At 51.9% G+C, this 14,225-nt stretch overlaps 1 protein-coding gene across 1 annotated transcript in view; it reads right to left on the bottom strand.

Moving 5' to 3' along the window:
- Nucleotides 1–14,225, bottom strand: part of pmfbp1 (polyamine modulated factor 1 binding protein 1) — a gene marked incomplete at both ends in the record, with an annotated part of 149,388 nt that overhangs the window by 83,445 nt on the left and 51,718 nt on the right. Inside the window, 3 exons of the mRNA XM_083690860.1 lie at nt 12,031–12,129; nt 12,315–12,404; nt 13,806–13,952. Of these exons, the coding sequence (XP_083546986.1) occupies nt 12,031–12,129; nt 12,315–12,404; nt 13,806–13,952 (336 nt within the window). The remainder of the gene's footprint in view (nt 1–12,030; nt 12,130–12,314; nt 12,405–13,805; nt 13,953–14,225) is intronic.

The raw sequence follows: 14,225 nt of genomic DNA on the forward strand, positions 1-14,225 counted from the left end.
CGCCTGCCGCACCTCCATTCTGCTGCAGGGAAATGTGGTACAGTGTCTGGTTGATGAATAATATAACAGCAGCGGTTTGCTCGGGAAAAAGGGAGTTCACGCAAACACACACACATATAGTAAAACACACAACCCCCTGAATGTGTTTGCATTGTAAACGCAAGGGGAATGTGCCGTGTTCCTTGGTGATTATAACTCGTGATTATCCTTGCACATTATCATGGATTCGATGGCATTTGCCTCCTCAAAATAATCACCTAATGCACCGAATACCTTCAAAAACCTTCAGAATGTGCGGAAAGTGAAGCTTGCATCTAATAACACACTCAATTTAGGGGCGCTGATACATTATAAGCTGAAATGCAGGTACATGTTAGGTACTGTAACACAGCCAATCAGGAATGGATTAATAATAAAGGACTTGGTAATAGAACACTTTACAGTCATACCATTTTCATTCGGGCTTCATGCTTTTTGAGAAGCTTTTTACATTTCCAATACAATCCCAGGAATGAGCATTTTTACATAAATCAACTGCTCGCTGTACGAGATAGAGGGTTAGGAGAGAGAGACAGAGAGAGAGAGAGAGAGAGAGAGAGAGAGAGAGAGAGAGAGAGAGAGAGACAGAGACGGAGAGAGAGAGAGACAGAGAGAGAGAGATAGAGAGAGATACAGAGAGAGACAGAGAGAGGGAGAGAGAGACAGAGAGACAGAGAGAGAGACAGAGAGAGACAGAGAGACAGAGAGAGAGAGACAGAGAGAGAGAGACAGAGAGAGAGAGACAGAGAGAGAGAGAGACAGAGAGAGAGAGAGAGAGAGAGAGAGAGAGAGAGAGAGAGGGAGAGAGACAGAGACAGAGAGAGACGGAGAGAGAGACAGAGAGAGAGAGATAGAGAGAGATACAGAGAGACAGAGAGACAGAGAGAGAGAGAGAGAGAGAGAGAGAGAGGTGGTTCTCCTCACACACACAGTGCTCCCTGCACCACAGTGCAATAACATCATAACCGTGACTTTTTCCTCTCCAAAATAGACACAGATGAATACAAATACGCGCAATATACACTTGCATGATATACGGGCTGCAATATATACGAATAAACACAACTGCTCCCCGCGCTAGGCCCATGTTGACACAGCCGGATAAATGGATGTAAATGGGCGCCGTGGTTGAAGGATGGCTGATGCTTCACAGGGGGAGGGGGGGGGGAGGGGGGCTTCAATGATGACGTTGCGTTGCCCAGAGCCGGGCCCGGGCCGCGTGACACGCTGGTGCCGTCAGACACAGAGTTTTTGGAAAGTTTCCAGCGCGGGGGGGTGGGGGTGGGGGGGGGTAGCTGGCGATAAGGATGAGCGAACGGCCCGTTATGAGAAATGTCCCTCAAAGAAAGCGCACGGGTCGGGGAGAGAGAGAGAGATGGATCAGCGCGACCCGCGGGAGTGAAGGGTGCTTCTTTACCCGCCCTTCCGCTCGGCACTTCCTCTCTGGTATACAAATATCTCAGTCTGGGTTTTACGCCGGGCGGGAGCTCTGCGAATCAGGCCCGCTCTGCATGGGAGCCAAACAAATCACGGCGAGCTCACAGCTTCAGGAGGAATCAGACTAGAGAGCTATCTCTATGCAGTAGGTTATATCCATTACTGCACGCATGCACAAACGTACACACACAAGCATGCACGCACAAACGCACGCACACGCATGCGTGTATGCACACATACATACATACACAGGCACACACAGGCACACACACACACACACACACACACACACACACACTCCAACTGCACCTTTGAACAGTAAACTGTCTCTGATAGTAAATCAACCTGGCCAAACTGACCACAGGAGAGAAGAGGTCTTTTAAAAAGAGCCATATCTGATTCAGTGTGTTCTCTCTCTCTCCTGTTCTCTCTGAAGCAGGCACCAGAAAATCGAGGGATTAGTGGTGTGTATTGGTGCTTAGCGCTGGACACAGTAGCCATTTTACAGCCGTGATGAAGTGCATGTAAGACTGTGTGTTCTTACTGTCCCCTCACACAGGCTACCTCACTATCCCCACCAAACTGAGGTGGTTGTAACACTGTGGTGGTTCTAATACTGTGGTGGTTCTAACACTGTGGTGGTTCTAACACTGTGGTGGTTCTAACACTGAGGTGGTTCTAACACTGTGGTGGTTCTAATACTGTGGTGGTTCTAATACTGTGGTGGTTCTAACACTGTGGTGGTTCTAACACTGTGGTGGTTCTAACACTGTGGTGGTTCTAATACTGTGGTGGTTCTAATACTGTGGTGGTTCTAACACACCGCGGTTCATCATACTGTGGTGGTTCTAATACTGTGGTGGTTCTAATACTGTGGTGGTTCTAACACATCGTGGTTCATCATACTGTGGTGGTTCTAACACACCGTGGTTCATCATACTGTGGTGGTTCTAACACACCGTGGTTCATCATACTGTGGTGGTTCTAACACACCGCGGTTCATCATACTGTGGTGGTTCTAACACACCGTGGTTCATCATACTGTGGTGGTCCCGGAGAGCCGCGGCCCACAGACAGCGTGGGACCAACCAGATGAAATACAGCTCTCTGGGACCGGCTGGAGTTGGCACTGCCTGTGAACCCCCCCGCCGAAGGGAGGGGACGGCACCTGAACCAAGAGAGGGGGGGCGGGGCAGGCAGGAGGGAGGGAGGGAGGGAGGAACCGGTGAGGAGAGAGGGACGGAGAAGAGAAATGAGGTCGTTATGTATATCGCTGGCAATTCTCGCCGGCACACATTCCATCTGAGATCCCATCAGCTGTCAAATTGGGAAAGCGATGGGGATGCGAGGCGCCGAGCGTCTCAACAGGACCTGAGCACGGCGCACCGCTGAGACCTCATCAAAACACAATCACGTCCACAGCCAGACCGGACTCACGCAGATACACACGTGCACGCACGCACGCACACACACACACACACACACACGCCACTCGCATCCACTCTAAAAAAACACACACTCTCACTTTCTGTCAGACACTGAGTTACCCAAATCTGTACGCAATCACACACGCAAACGCAATCACACGCGCAAACGCAATCACACGCGCACACGCAATCACACACGCAAACGCAATCACACGCGCACACGCAATCACACACGTAAACAAGCAGTCACACACACAATCTCTCTCTCACACACACTCACTCACTCACACACACATACACACACACATACACACACACACACACACACACACAGATTCACAAAAACATTAGCTCGCTTGCAGTGACACATGAATGCACTCGCATTTTCTAATCACACTTACTTGAAAGCAAAATGATGCGAAATACTGCTGTTAACTACTGCCCATCTTCTCTGCCTAACTCTCACCAGTGAGCTATGTTTATCTCCATTCCGCAGGAGCCCACCTCACAAGCTACGACCCTGAGGGAGTGGGGGACATGTGATATGATGTTGGTATGGCAGGCAGGCTCCAGAGCTCCATGGAGTCCAGCCCAGCCCCAGAACCAACATAAGCCCCAGCCCCAGCCCCAGCCCAGCCCAGCCCCAGCCCAGCCCAGCCCCAGCCCCAGCCCAAAGCGCCAGCCCCAGCCTCATCCTCAGCCCCAGCCCAAAGCGCCAACAAGGCCCAGCCTATCCAGCCCAGCCCCAGCCCAAAGCGCCAGCCCCAGTGCCAGCCCCAGCCCCAACCCAAAGTGCCAGCCCCAGTGCCAGCCCCAGCAAGGCCCAGCCTATCCAGCCCAACACCAGCCCAGGGCGCTCACTCACGTGACCACAGCACGGCTGGCCGGTCAGCTCCCAGGTCAGCACTCCCACAGCTAATCCCCACAGATAGCCCAAATGCTGACCATCAGCAAATAATTGCCTCCAGTTGGCTGTGCCAAAGCCCTGTGTAAGGCAGGGACAGGTGTTTCCACGTAGGGGGATTTCTCCCGGGACTTATCGTGATCTGTTCAATTCTGCTAAACTAAGAGATTGTACCTGATATGTGCTGGTGTCAATGATAAGATTAGGGGCTGTTGGTGTTGGTGGTGTACCTGCCAGATAATGTTCCACCTACTTTAACACTTAATATTGCATGTTTACTTCTTTTTTTTTAATCATATCCAGGAGCGAAAGGGGGGGGGGGGGGGGGGTGTTCTCGGCTCCCTGCATGCCAAGAGCACAAAAAAATATGTCTGTTTTCTTCATCTGCCGAGAAATATTGAATTTGATACCTTTTCCTGTTTATTGCTTTCCAGTGCCGTCGGCACCTTCTCCTGTGAGAACAAAGCCTGTTCAAAACCTCTGACTTCAGAGGGCGACGGGGGGGGGAGGTGGGGGGGGGGGGGGGTGGGGTGTTGGGGGGGGTAGACAACACAGACAACAATCACAAAGATAAACCAATGACACGTCAGAGAATCGCAACAAACCCCTCTCCCTCTCTCTCTCTCTGCCTCTCTCCCTCTCTTAATAACACAGACGCACTATAAATAAAACACAATATGCCCTTAATAAAAAGGGAAAACAAACAAAATGCGCCTCCGAAACGCTTGTCTCTCTTTTTTTCACTCACTCTCTCTCTCTCTCTCTCTCTCTCGACATGATTTGCATTGCTGAAGTTCCACTGATAACTGGCTCTGTCTCAGAGTGAAGACAACACTATCAACAACACACACACACACACACACACGGCAACACACAGGCGCGCAGCGGGAGGTGAGGGAGACGCAGAGAGAGAGAGAGAGAGAGAGAGAGAGAGAGAGAGAGAATCCGGCTAAACCAGCAGATGGATAACGACTTGCATCAGATAAAAACGTTCCATCCCTCCAACACCAAACCAAAGGCCCACTGTAACTCATACAGCTGCAGATGTGTGGTTCATTCATTCATTCATTCATTCATTCATTCATTCATTCAGGCAGGCGACATGAGCTGGTGTTCCAGGTCTGTACTGTAACACTGACACGAGATAGGAAAGCCAGGATGGCGGCCGCAAGATCAGCTGTAGAAATAGCCGATGCTCCGCAGCTAGAGAACTGCAACAGGTCGTACTGGAGGGCCTCTGGGACAGCAGACTCTCTGCTCCCTCCTCAGTCAGACACCACTCCGAGCGGAGACGGGGATAAACGCTGGAATCACACAGAGCCTTGTGGGGGTCCTGTAGGGCCAAAGAGCAGCTCCACGACCGGGAGGGAACAAAGGGAAGAGAGAGAAAAGTGGGGAGGGAAAAAAAGCGTCGTTCAGAGAAAAGAGAGCAGTCAATCTCCAGCACATATATATACGTATACTGTAACTAACCCGCTCCCTTTGAGCAGGATTATGGGGTTTAGGCGCTACAGTGGAGCTTCAGAAGTGGAGAGTCCACAGCGGCCCAAAGCTCGGTATCAACTTAACACTGACACGCCATGCCATGGCTTCTGAGATTACAGAGCTGGAAGGAAGACGTTCTCTCCCTCCCTTTCACTCTCTGTCTCTCTCGCTCTCTCTCTCTCACCCAAAGTGCTGCGTCACAGGGTTTATAATACTCCCTTTCTATCTCTCTCTCTCCCCCCCTCTCTCCCTTTCTCTTCACCCCTCTCATCCCCCTCTCAGTCTCCCCGTCAAGAGCTGGGGGAGAAAGAGGGGGTGGACGGCCACCCTATGCTTACTGGTGCAGGTGAACATCTGAAATGACAGAGGGTGACCGATCCCTGAGCGGAGTGCTACAGTTTCCCTCGTCGCTCCCCCGTTCTGAAGAACCATTAGGGAGATTCTGTTCAGAACGCATGCATGTAGACAGGCCTCAGAGACAGACGCAGGGGCCTACCGCGCCCTCCGTCCGTCCGTCCGTCTGGAGCGCTCACCTTGAAAGAGCTCGAGGTGAACCGTTAAGAGGGGTCACCACGCGGCGTAACTTCGCTATCAAACTACCCTCAAACTCCGTTTCAACCGCCACCGATACCGAACTCCCGGTTTTCCCGTGGCCGCGGTTCGGAGACGGGGAAAGAAATATTTGGGCCGTACGCCTGTTTTGACGCACAGCAAATGATATTCCTAAAAAAAACAATAACATCGAAAACATACAAGCCTCTAGGATGGGAGCTGGCTGTTATTATTCAAGCACGGAGGAGTGAAGCTGATCACTTGTAGCCTTTTGACTTTGGTTCCCTTTTTCCGCGTTGGTCGACTGAGCAAAGCAGCTAGCGAATGCTAAGGGGCCGAGGCTTTGTTCTGGAAAGGGGGGACGCTTTTCAACACAAAGAGAGAGAGAGAGAGAGAGAGAGAGAGAGAGGAGTTGAGATAATGTAACCAAGTTCACATCTCAGGCGCCGAAACGCCACTGCATATTTACTCATCTCCGCATTGCCAGAGGACACTGAGACTGCTGCATGCATTTATGTATATGTGACAAGCTCGCCTGCCTTCCCTTCCCCGTGCGTACAGTCCATTATATGAACTCTACCACGGCGGAGACGCCATCCAACGTGACGCCGGCTGTGAAGTGGCGACGTCTACAAACAGTAAGGAGTGATCGCTGAGCGCCAGAGAACACCGCTTCAGTTAGCATTCCATTCTGCTCCAGCACATGCAGAATGCAAATGGACACCTCTGATTTCCATTTACTAGAGAGTCCAGTGTGTGTGTGTGTATGTGTGTGTGTGTGTGTGTGCATATAAGAGGCTTCTTGAAGGTGAAATATTACTCATGCATGTTCCCCTCCCACAGAGCTGACCTTGGGTGGGTGTGTGTGTGTTTGTGTGTGTGTGTGTGACCTTGTTAGCTGGGCCACTGCAGGGATAAAGCGCCAGGCAAATGGCCTGTCTGTCCGTCCCTCCCCATGGATCTCACACACACATACACACGTCCACACACACACACGTTCCTGCGTCTGTTCTCCCCTTCGCGCGACTGTTTGCAGAGTTGGAAATTGCTTTAATAATTTACACTGTTAATAACCAGCCGGTCTCTGCAGCACAGAGCAGCCCTGTTCAAACACAGGTGTGTGTGTGTGCGTGTGCGCGTCCTATCCTCCGGCCCAGGCTCGGTGCAAAGGGGGCCGTGTTTGAAGAGCAGAGCGAAGTGTGAGTGTGAACGTGTGTGTGTGTGATTTTAGTCTGAGCCATCACAGACTCTGCAGAATGGACTGATCTGCTCGTGGAAGGCGGTAATAGGCTGGGCCGCTGTGTAAACGCTCAGGAAAACTACAGAGGCCTTCTGTCAGCGACTGACACGGAGCTGAAGGTCACAGGGACTGGGGCGCAGTTAAACGGGGTCCCTTCAGTGGGACCCTGAAAGGAACGTAGTTCCACCTCTCCAGCCTCCTACAGGGGGATGGGCTCCCCCACACCGAGGCCTTTGACCCTGGACAGAAAGAACGTGTATTGGAGGTGGGTGTTGGAGGTCAAGGAAAAGAAACGCAGCTAGCCGGGTCAACAGCACAACGTGGTTCTCTAGAGAGGAAAACTGTAGGAACACGTCAGGGAAGAGTCGTATTCAAATGATGCAATCAACAGCAACAACGGACAAACATCATTCGCTGCACCATTCAATGCGGTTATCAACAACAAGCTTTTTTCTTTTTCTTTTTTTTTTTACTTTCCAGGGAAATCGACAAAGCTCCAATCAGACAGACGTGGTCGTGATCCGGTCCTCTCACTCTCTCCCCCCTCCCTCACCCTTTCTCCCCAGGCACTGGGTAACTACTCCAAGGGGAGGAGGAGGAGGAGGAGGAGAGAGGGGGGGGGGGGGCACCCGCTCTCAGCTCAGCAAATCTTTCAGAGTGACCTTGGAGAAAGTCTGCCTATTTGAGTGAAAAGAGGCAATATTAATAATAATAGAGAAATTAATAAGACGGCGAGGCGGCCCAAGGGTTGGGCTGGTTGGGGGGGGGGGTTATTGGGGATTGGGGGAGGATGGGGGTGGAATGGAGGAGAGGAGAGGGGAGGGGAGAGGAGAGGAGAGGAGAGGAGAGGAGAGGAGAGGAGAGGAGAGGAGAGGAGAGGAGAGGAGAGGAGAGGAGAGGAGGAGAAGGGGAGGAGAGGAGAGGAGAAGAGAGGAGAGGAGGAGAAGGGGAGGAGAGGAGGAGAAGGGGAGGAGAGGAGAGGAGAGGAGGAGAAGGGGAGGAGAGGAGAGGAGAAGAGAGGAGAGGAGAGGAGAGGAGAAGAGAGGAGAGGAGGAGAAGGGGAGGAGAGGAGAGGAGAGGAGAGGAGAGGAGAGGAGAGGAGAGGAGAGGAGAGGAGAGGAGAGGAGAGGAGGAGAAGGGGAGGAGAGGAGAGGAGAGGAGAAGAGAGGAGAGGAGGAGAAGGTGAGGTAAGTGCACGGTTTCCTCAGTGGCGGTGCGGTGCTGCAGCCCTGGCGCTGTCACACGTCAAAGAGGGAGCAAATCAAAGGCGGCTCTTTTGATGAATATAAAACAGAGAGTCCTGCTGAGAAGCACTCTCTGCCTCTCCCTCGCTCTAATCACAGGGCTGCAGAGGCGGCGAGGCTGCAGCAGTCGCCCCCCCACCCCCCCACGCACCCCCGCCCCCACCCCACACAAAATGAAAGGAGAGTGGAAACAGGGAGAAGGGGGACGCAGAGAGAGCACACACAATCACAACAAAGGCTGCTTTAGAAATGGCAATAAACATCGGTCCTCTCTCTCAAGAGGTCTGCGGGGGGGGGGGGGGGGGGTGTGCGGGTTGGGTTGGGGGGGGGAGAGAGAGAGAGAGATGGAAAACAGCATAAGCAGATTTATACACACACCCGTCCCTCCCAAAATAAAGGTTCACCTCCCGGGCGTTCTTATTCCCCCCCTCAGACTAAAACAACGGACTCGTCTCGCCTGCCGACGACACCCTGGGTCCTCGTTTCACCCACCTGTCTGGTTCAGCCTGTAGCTTTGCGACTGGCGAAGGAGGCTTTGCGAAAAGAACAGAAAAAAACGGTCTAAAACGTCTAATAATAGCTCTGCATTTGGAAAAATGGACTCGTAAGCAACATCGTGATCAATAGTGTCATTAGACAAAGGGCCTAATGTATTGAGAGAGCTTCTATTCAACGAGCTTCGCCTCCTTCCCTCGTTCTGTCAATGCTCTCCACACAAGATTAGACCAAATGTTCATTAGCTCATTATCTCCCATAGACGGGGTCAGAGGTACAACAGCCCTTAATAGGTGTGGTGTGTGTGTCTGCGTGTGTGTCCCTATTCAACGGCCCCACTGTGTGTTAGGAGTGGGGTCCAATAGCAGCCCCCCGACGACATGGGTTTTATTGTTGAGCTAGACCACTTCACTCCCCCTTCTTAACCTCTCGTTTCATTACTGCTCCCCGTACGGGTGCAGGCAGACAGGCGGAGCAGCCCCCAGGCTCCAGGCTCCAGGCTCCAGGCCCCAGGCTCCAGGCTCCAGGCTCCAGGCTCCAGGCTCCAGGCTCCAGGCTCCAGCCCCCAGCCCAGAGGCTCCAGGCTCCAGCCCCCAGGCTCCATCCCCAGACCAGACACAGAGAGGCCCACGATCGAGCACCTTTCCTGGGCCATGCATACTGTACCCCCATCCATCCCATCAATAACGTCACCATGCTAATTCTGGTCCAAGTCCCAGCGGTCCAACCCCCTGTTTAGTATTCTATCATGATTAATCACATGAGACAGTGAGTAATTGAATTGAATGGTAGATATGGTCAACATTGGTCAACATTGAATGGTAGATATTAGACATCCAAGTTGTTTTGAAATCCCATATTCCGGTATTCCTGAACCCATCGACCTCTAGGTCAACACCACAACTCTCCACAGCAGCTCTGACTATGGTGACCTGGTCATCTGTGTAGTGGATGTCCAAACCAGGCCATAGACTACTAGTCAAAGTTAGGGAGGTTAAGACCCCCGTTATTGATAACGCTGGCTAGTCTGGACCCTCCTTGGCCCCCCGAAATGAGTGGTGGCTAACCCTAACCCTCCATGCATTAGCCCCAGCCCCCCCCGGCCTCTCCTCTCTGAGTTAGCCCCAGCCCCCCCCCCCCCCAGCCTCTCCTCTCTGAGTTAGCCCCAGCCCCCCCCCAGCCTCTCTTCTCTTAGTTAGCCCCAGCCCCCCCCCCCCCCCCCCTAGCCTCTTCTCTCTGAGTTAGCACCAGCCCCCCCCCCCCCCCCTTCCTCTCTGAGTCAGCCCCCCCCAGCCCCCCTCAGCCTCCCCTGGGCAGCAGTCCTCTACTGCTCCCCAGGCAGCGCTTGTCTCTGACACAGGAGGCCGCTCCCACCCAGGACCCGGGACCCTGAAAGTGACACATGCGTGGGTGTCGCCGCCGTGTCACCTCCTGCCCGCTGAAGTATGAGGCAATTTCCTGCGAGTGGCGCATGGTGAGGGAGAGCGAGGGGCCGGGCGCGCCCCAGCACCGCTGCTCTCTTTGATACTGTCAAGGAAGAGTAATGGCTTTCTGCAGCGGCCGACGCCACCAAACTAATGTTGTGTGACTTTGGCTCTCCTTTCCAATGCATTTCCTCCACACTGAGGGAGAGGGGGGGATACGAGGGGGGGAGGGGGGGGGGGGGGGAGGGGGAAGGAAAGGGAGGAGATTTGAGGAGGAGAGAGGAAAAGGACTGCAGAGACGGAGAAGGAGAGAGGGAGAGAAAGAAATCAGGAGATACCTTCAGGGTTCGAACGTTTCCGTTTCAGCACCGGAACCCGTACACTTGTTCATAAAGCGTATGCTGTCTCGCTAACCAAACATCTGACCGGAAAGTGCTTCTCCTCCCAATCTGTTTTCGATGGTTCTCAATGGGGCCTCTATTCTTTCACAGCTGGCTACCCGACTCTGTTACATCCTCAACCTCCAGCCAAAACAAGAGACCGGTCTATAGGCTCACAAGGGAAGCCTGACCAATCAACTCCCAACGCCAATTCCACCAATCTGGAAGGTTCTAACTAACATCTACGCTGATTTGAAGGTCATAACAGGTTTCCCCCGACAGAGGGGAAACAGCTCATCACAGACAGGGAATCATCTAATAGGCCAATCTACCATCTATGTGGCTAAGGCCGTAATTACACCCTAACTCATTCTGCCTGACCTCCCAAACTCAATAAGCAATAAAGACAAGTTGTCTCATCATTTTCGCACAATTTCCATATTAAACGCAAACAAAAGGAACTCAAAAAGCCTTTTCTGTGGTCCTGCATAGTTCCGCACTTGAACTCTTCGCCTTCTTCGGCTGCAGACGTAATTGCAACCTAATCCCATCCAGAAATTATAAGGTAATTATACAGAATTACAGCCTGATTAAAATTGCACAATATTACAATTCATTAGAGTTAATTGACTCCCATCGTCTCTGGGCTGGCTGCCAGATGTGTAGAGATGTCAAGAGATAGTTGGCTCTTCTCTGGGGCCGTGTGTGTGTGTGTGTGTGTAAGTGTGTGTGTGTGTGTGTGTGTGTGTGGTGTGCGTGTGCGTGTGCGTATGGTGTGTGCGTCGGTGTGTGCGTCCGTGCGCGAGACAGTGGCGCTATTCAGCCCACGTCGGTCCCATCCCGATCCCGGGGCAACATGTGCGACGTCATTACCAAGTCCTCTCTGAACAAGCAGCTCTCACACTGCCCGCTCTCCCCACCAGCCCTGGGCAATCACAACCCCAACCCCACCCAACGATACCACACACTGTGTGAAAGGCAACCATGGAAGTGTTTGCGTCAGAAAAATCGGCCCCTAATCCGATTAATGTGCGAATACGTAGGCTCACATAGGAATGTTAATAACAACAGGATGAGCCGTTAAATGCTAATGTGCAGAAAGCAGAGCGAACATGCGTTGGATGACAAGGGTTGAATTACTGCCATTTTCTTTAACAATAATGCAATTGTTGGAACAGACAAAGGAAAAGTTACCTCATAATATAATAACTCAAATAAAAAAAATAAAAAAAATAAAAAACAACTCCAAAGTGGACTCAAGTTCATTACATTACTTGTTCGGGTTATGAGTTTATGATGGACAGAACAAAACATCCTTGTATAAAAAGTAGGCCAGGTATTAGATCATGACCGGTGGAAACATTCGAACCATGCATATGAATGAACGTGGCGTTCTAACCCACTTTCTCCTCCTCCTCCTCCTCCTCCTCCTCCTCCTCCGTACTCACGTCCCCAGAGAGGAGGAGGAGACTACAGGAGGAGGAGGCTACAAGAGGAGTAGACTACAGGAGGAGTAGACTACAGGAGGAGTAGACTACAGGAGGAGGAGACTACAGGAGGAGTAGACTACAGGAGGAGGAGACTACAGGAGGAGTAGACTACAGGAGGAGGAGACTACAGGAGGAGGAGACTACAGGAGGAGTAGACTACAGGAGGAGTAGACTACCGCTTTCTCCTCCGTACTTACGTCCCCAGAGAGGGCGCTGGTGGTGGTCTCCACGGCAGCCTGCTGCAGGGCCCGTCTCAGCTGACCCAGGGTCTCCTCCGAGCTCATCACCTGCCACACAGTCAAGCGCGCACACACACACACACACACACACACACACACACACACACACACACACACACACACACACAGCACATCATCCACCAGGCCAACCGTGGCTGAACGGAGCCACTGTATCAGGACTGGAACATGTGTGTTGTAGACTGGAGAGGAGTTGGACTCGAGGGGTTATGATGACAGCTTAGTCCGGACATTGAACATTGTGTTATATTGAATATTCAGTGTGATTACTTTATGATTCTGACCAGTTCTGTCAAATCTAGGGGCGGTCATCTTGGGTACTGAAGTCCATGTGTCCCCAGGAGTCAGTCTGACCACTGTGCAAAAGTGGCCTGCACTACACTGTAGAGGAGGAGGAGGAGGGTACAGGAGGAGGAGGGTACAGGAGGAGGGTACAGGAGGGTACAGGAGGAGGAGACTACAGGAGGAGGAGGGTACAGGAGGAGGAGGGTACAGGAGGAGGAGAATATAGGAGGAGGAGGCTACAGGAGGAGGAGAATATAGGAGGAGGAGGCTACAGGAGGAGGAGGCTGCAGGAGGAGGAGACTACAGGAGGAGGAGGAGACTACAGGAGGAGGAGGCAACAGAAGGAGTAGACTATATTAGGAGGAGGCAACAGAAGGAGTAGACTATATTAGGAGGAGGCAACAGAAGGAGTAGACTATATTAGGAGGAGGCAACAGGAGGAGTAGACTATATTAGGAGGAGGCAACAGGAGGAGTAGACTATATTAGGAGGAGGCAACAGGAGGAGTAGACTATATTAGGAGGAGGCAACAGGAGGAGTAGACTATATTAGGAGGAGGCAACAGGAGGAGTAGACTATATTAGGAGGAGGCAACAGAAGGAGTAGACTATATTAGGAGGAGGCAACAGAAGGAGTAGACTATATTAGGAGGAGGCAACAGGAGGAGTAGACTATATTAGGAGGAGGCAACAGAAGGAGTAGACTATATTAGGAGGAGGCAACAGGAGGAGTAGACTATATTAGGAGGAGGCAACAGAAGGAGTAGACTATATTAGGAGGAGGCAACAGGAGGAGTAGACTATATTAGGAGGAGGCAACAGAAGGAGTAGACTATATTAGGAGGAGGCAACAGGAGGAGTAGACTATATTAGGAGGAGGCAACAGAAGGAGTAGACTATATTAGGAGGAGGCAACAGGAGGAGTAGACTATATTAGGAGGAGGCAACAGAAGGAGTAGACTATATTAGGAGGAGGCAACAGGAGGAGTAGACTATATTAGGAGGAGGCAACAGAAGGAGTAGACTATATTAGGAGGAGGCAACAGAAGGAGTAGACTATATTAGGAGGAGGCAACAGGAGGAGTAGACTATATTAGGAGGAGGCAACAGGAGGAGTAGACTATATTAGGAGGAGGCTATCTTGTACCTCCTCAGTGAGTTCCTTGACTCTGCCCTCCAGCTGGTGGAGCTGCTGCAGCTGGCTCAGCTTGTCCTGGTCCTTCCGGGTCATCTCCTGGTGCAGCTCTGTGATCGTGTCCTGTAGCTCCTGGACCTGGGCCTCCCGCTCCTCCACCTGAAACAGGACACACACACACACACACACAGACACACACACACAGGCACACACGCACAGGCACACACGCACACACACAGGCACACACACAACGATGCATTCAAAAGTATTAAAATAGAGCCAGAACCAAGAGGACAGCAAAGTGGAATGCATAGTATCACAGTAAAACACAGAAAACAGGTCTGAAAACAGGTCTGTCAAGTATTTCCGAGAGGGCTCAAAGTCAATGTTCCAATTTCAGGTGCAAGATGACATTCTTTTGACAGAAGAAAC

The sequence above is a fragment of the Argentina silus genome (genome assembly GCF_951799395.1).
Source record: "Argentina silus genome assembly, chromosome: 19".
NCBI classification, from domain to species: Eukaryota; Metazoa; Chordata; class Actinopteri; order Argentiniformes; family Argentinidae; genus Argentina; species Argentina silus.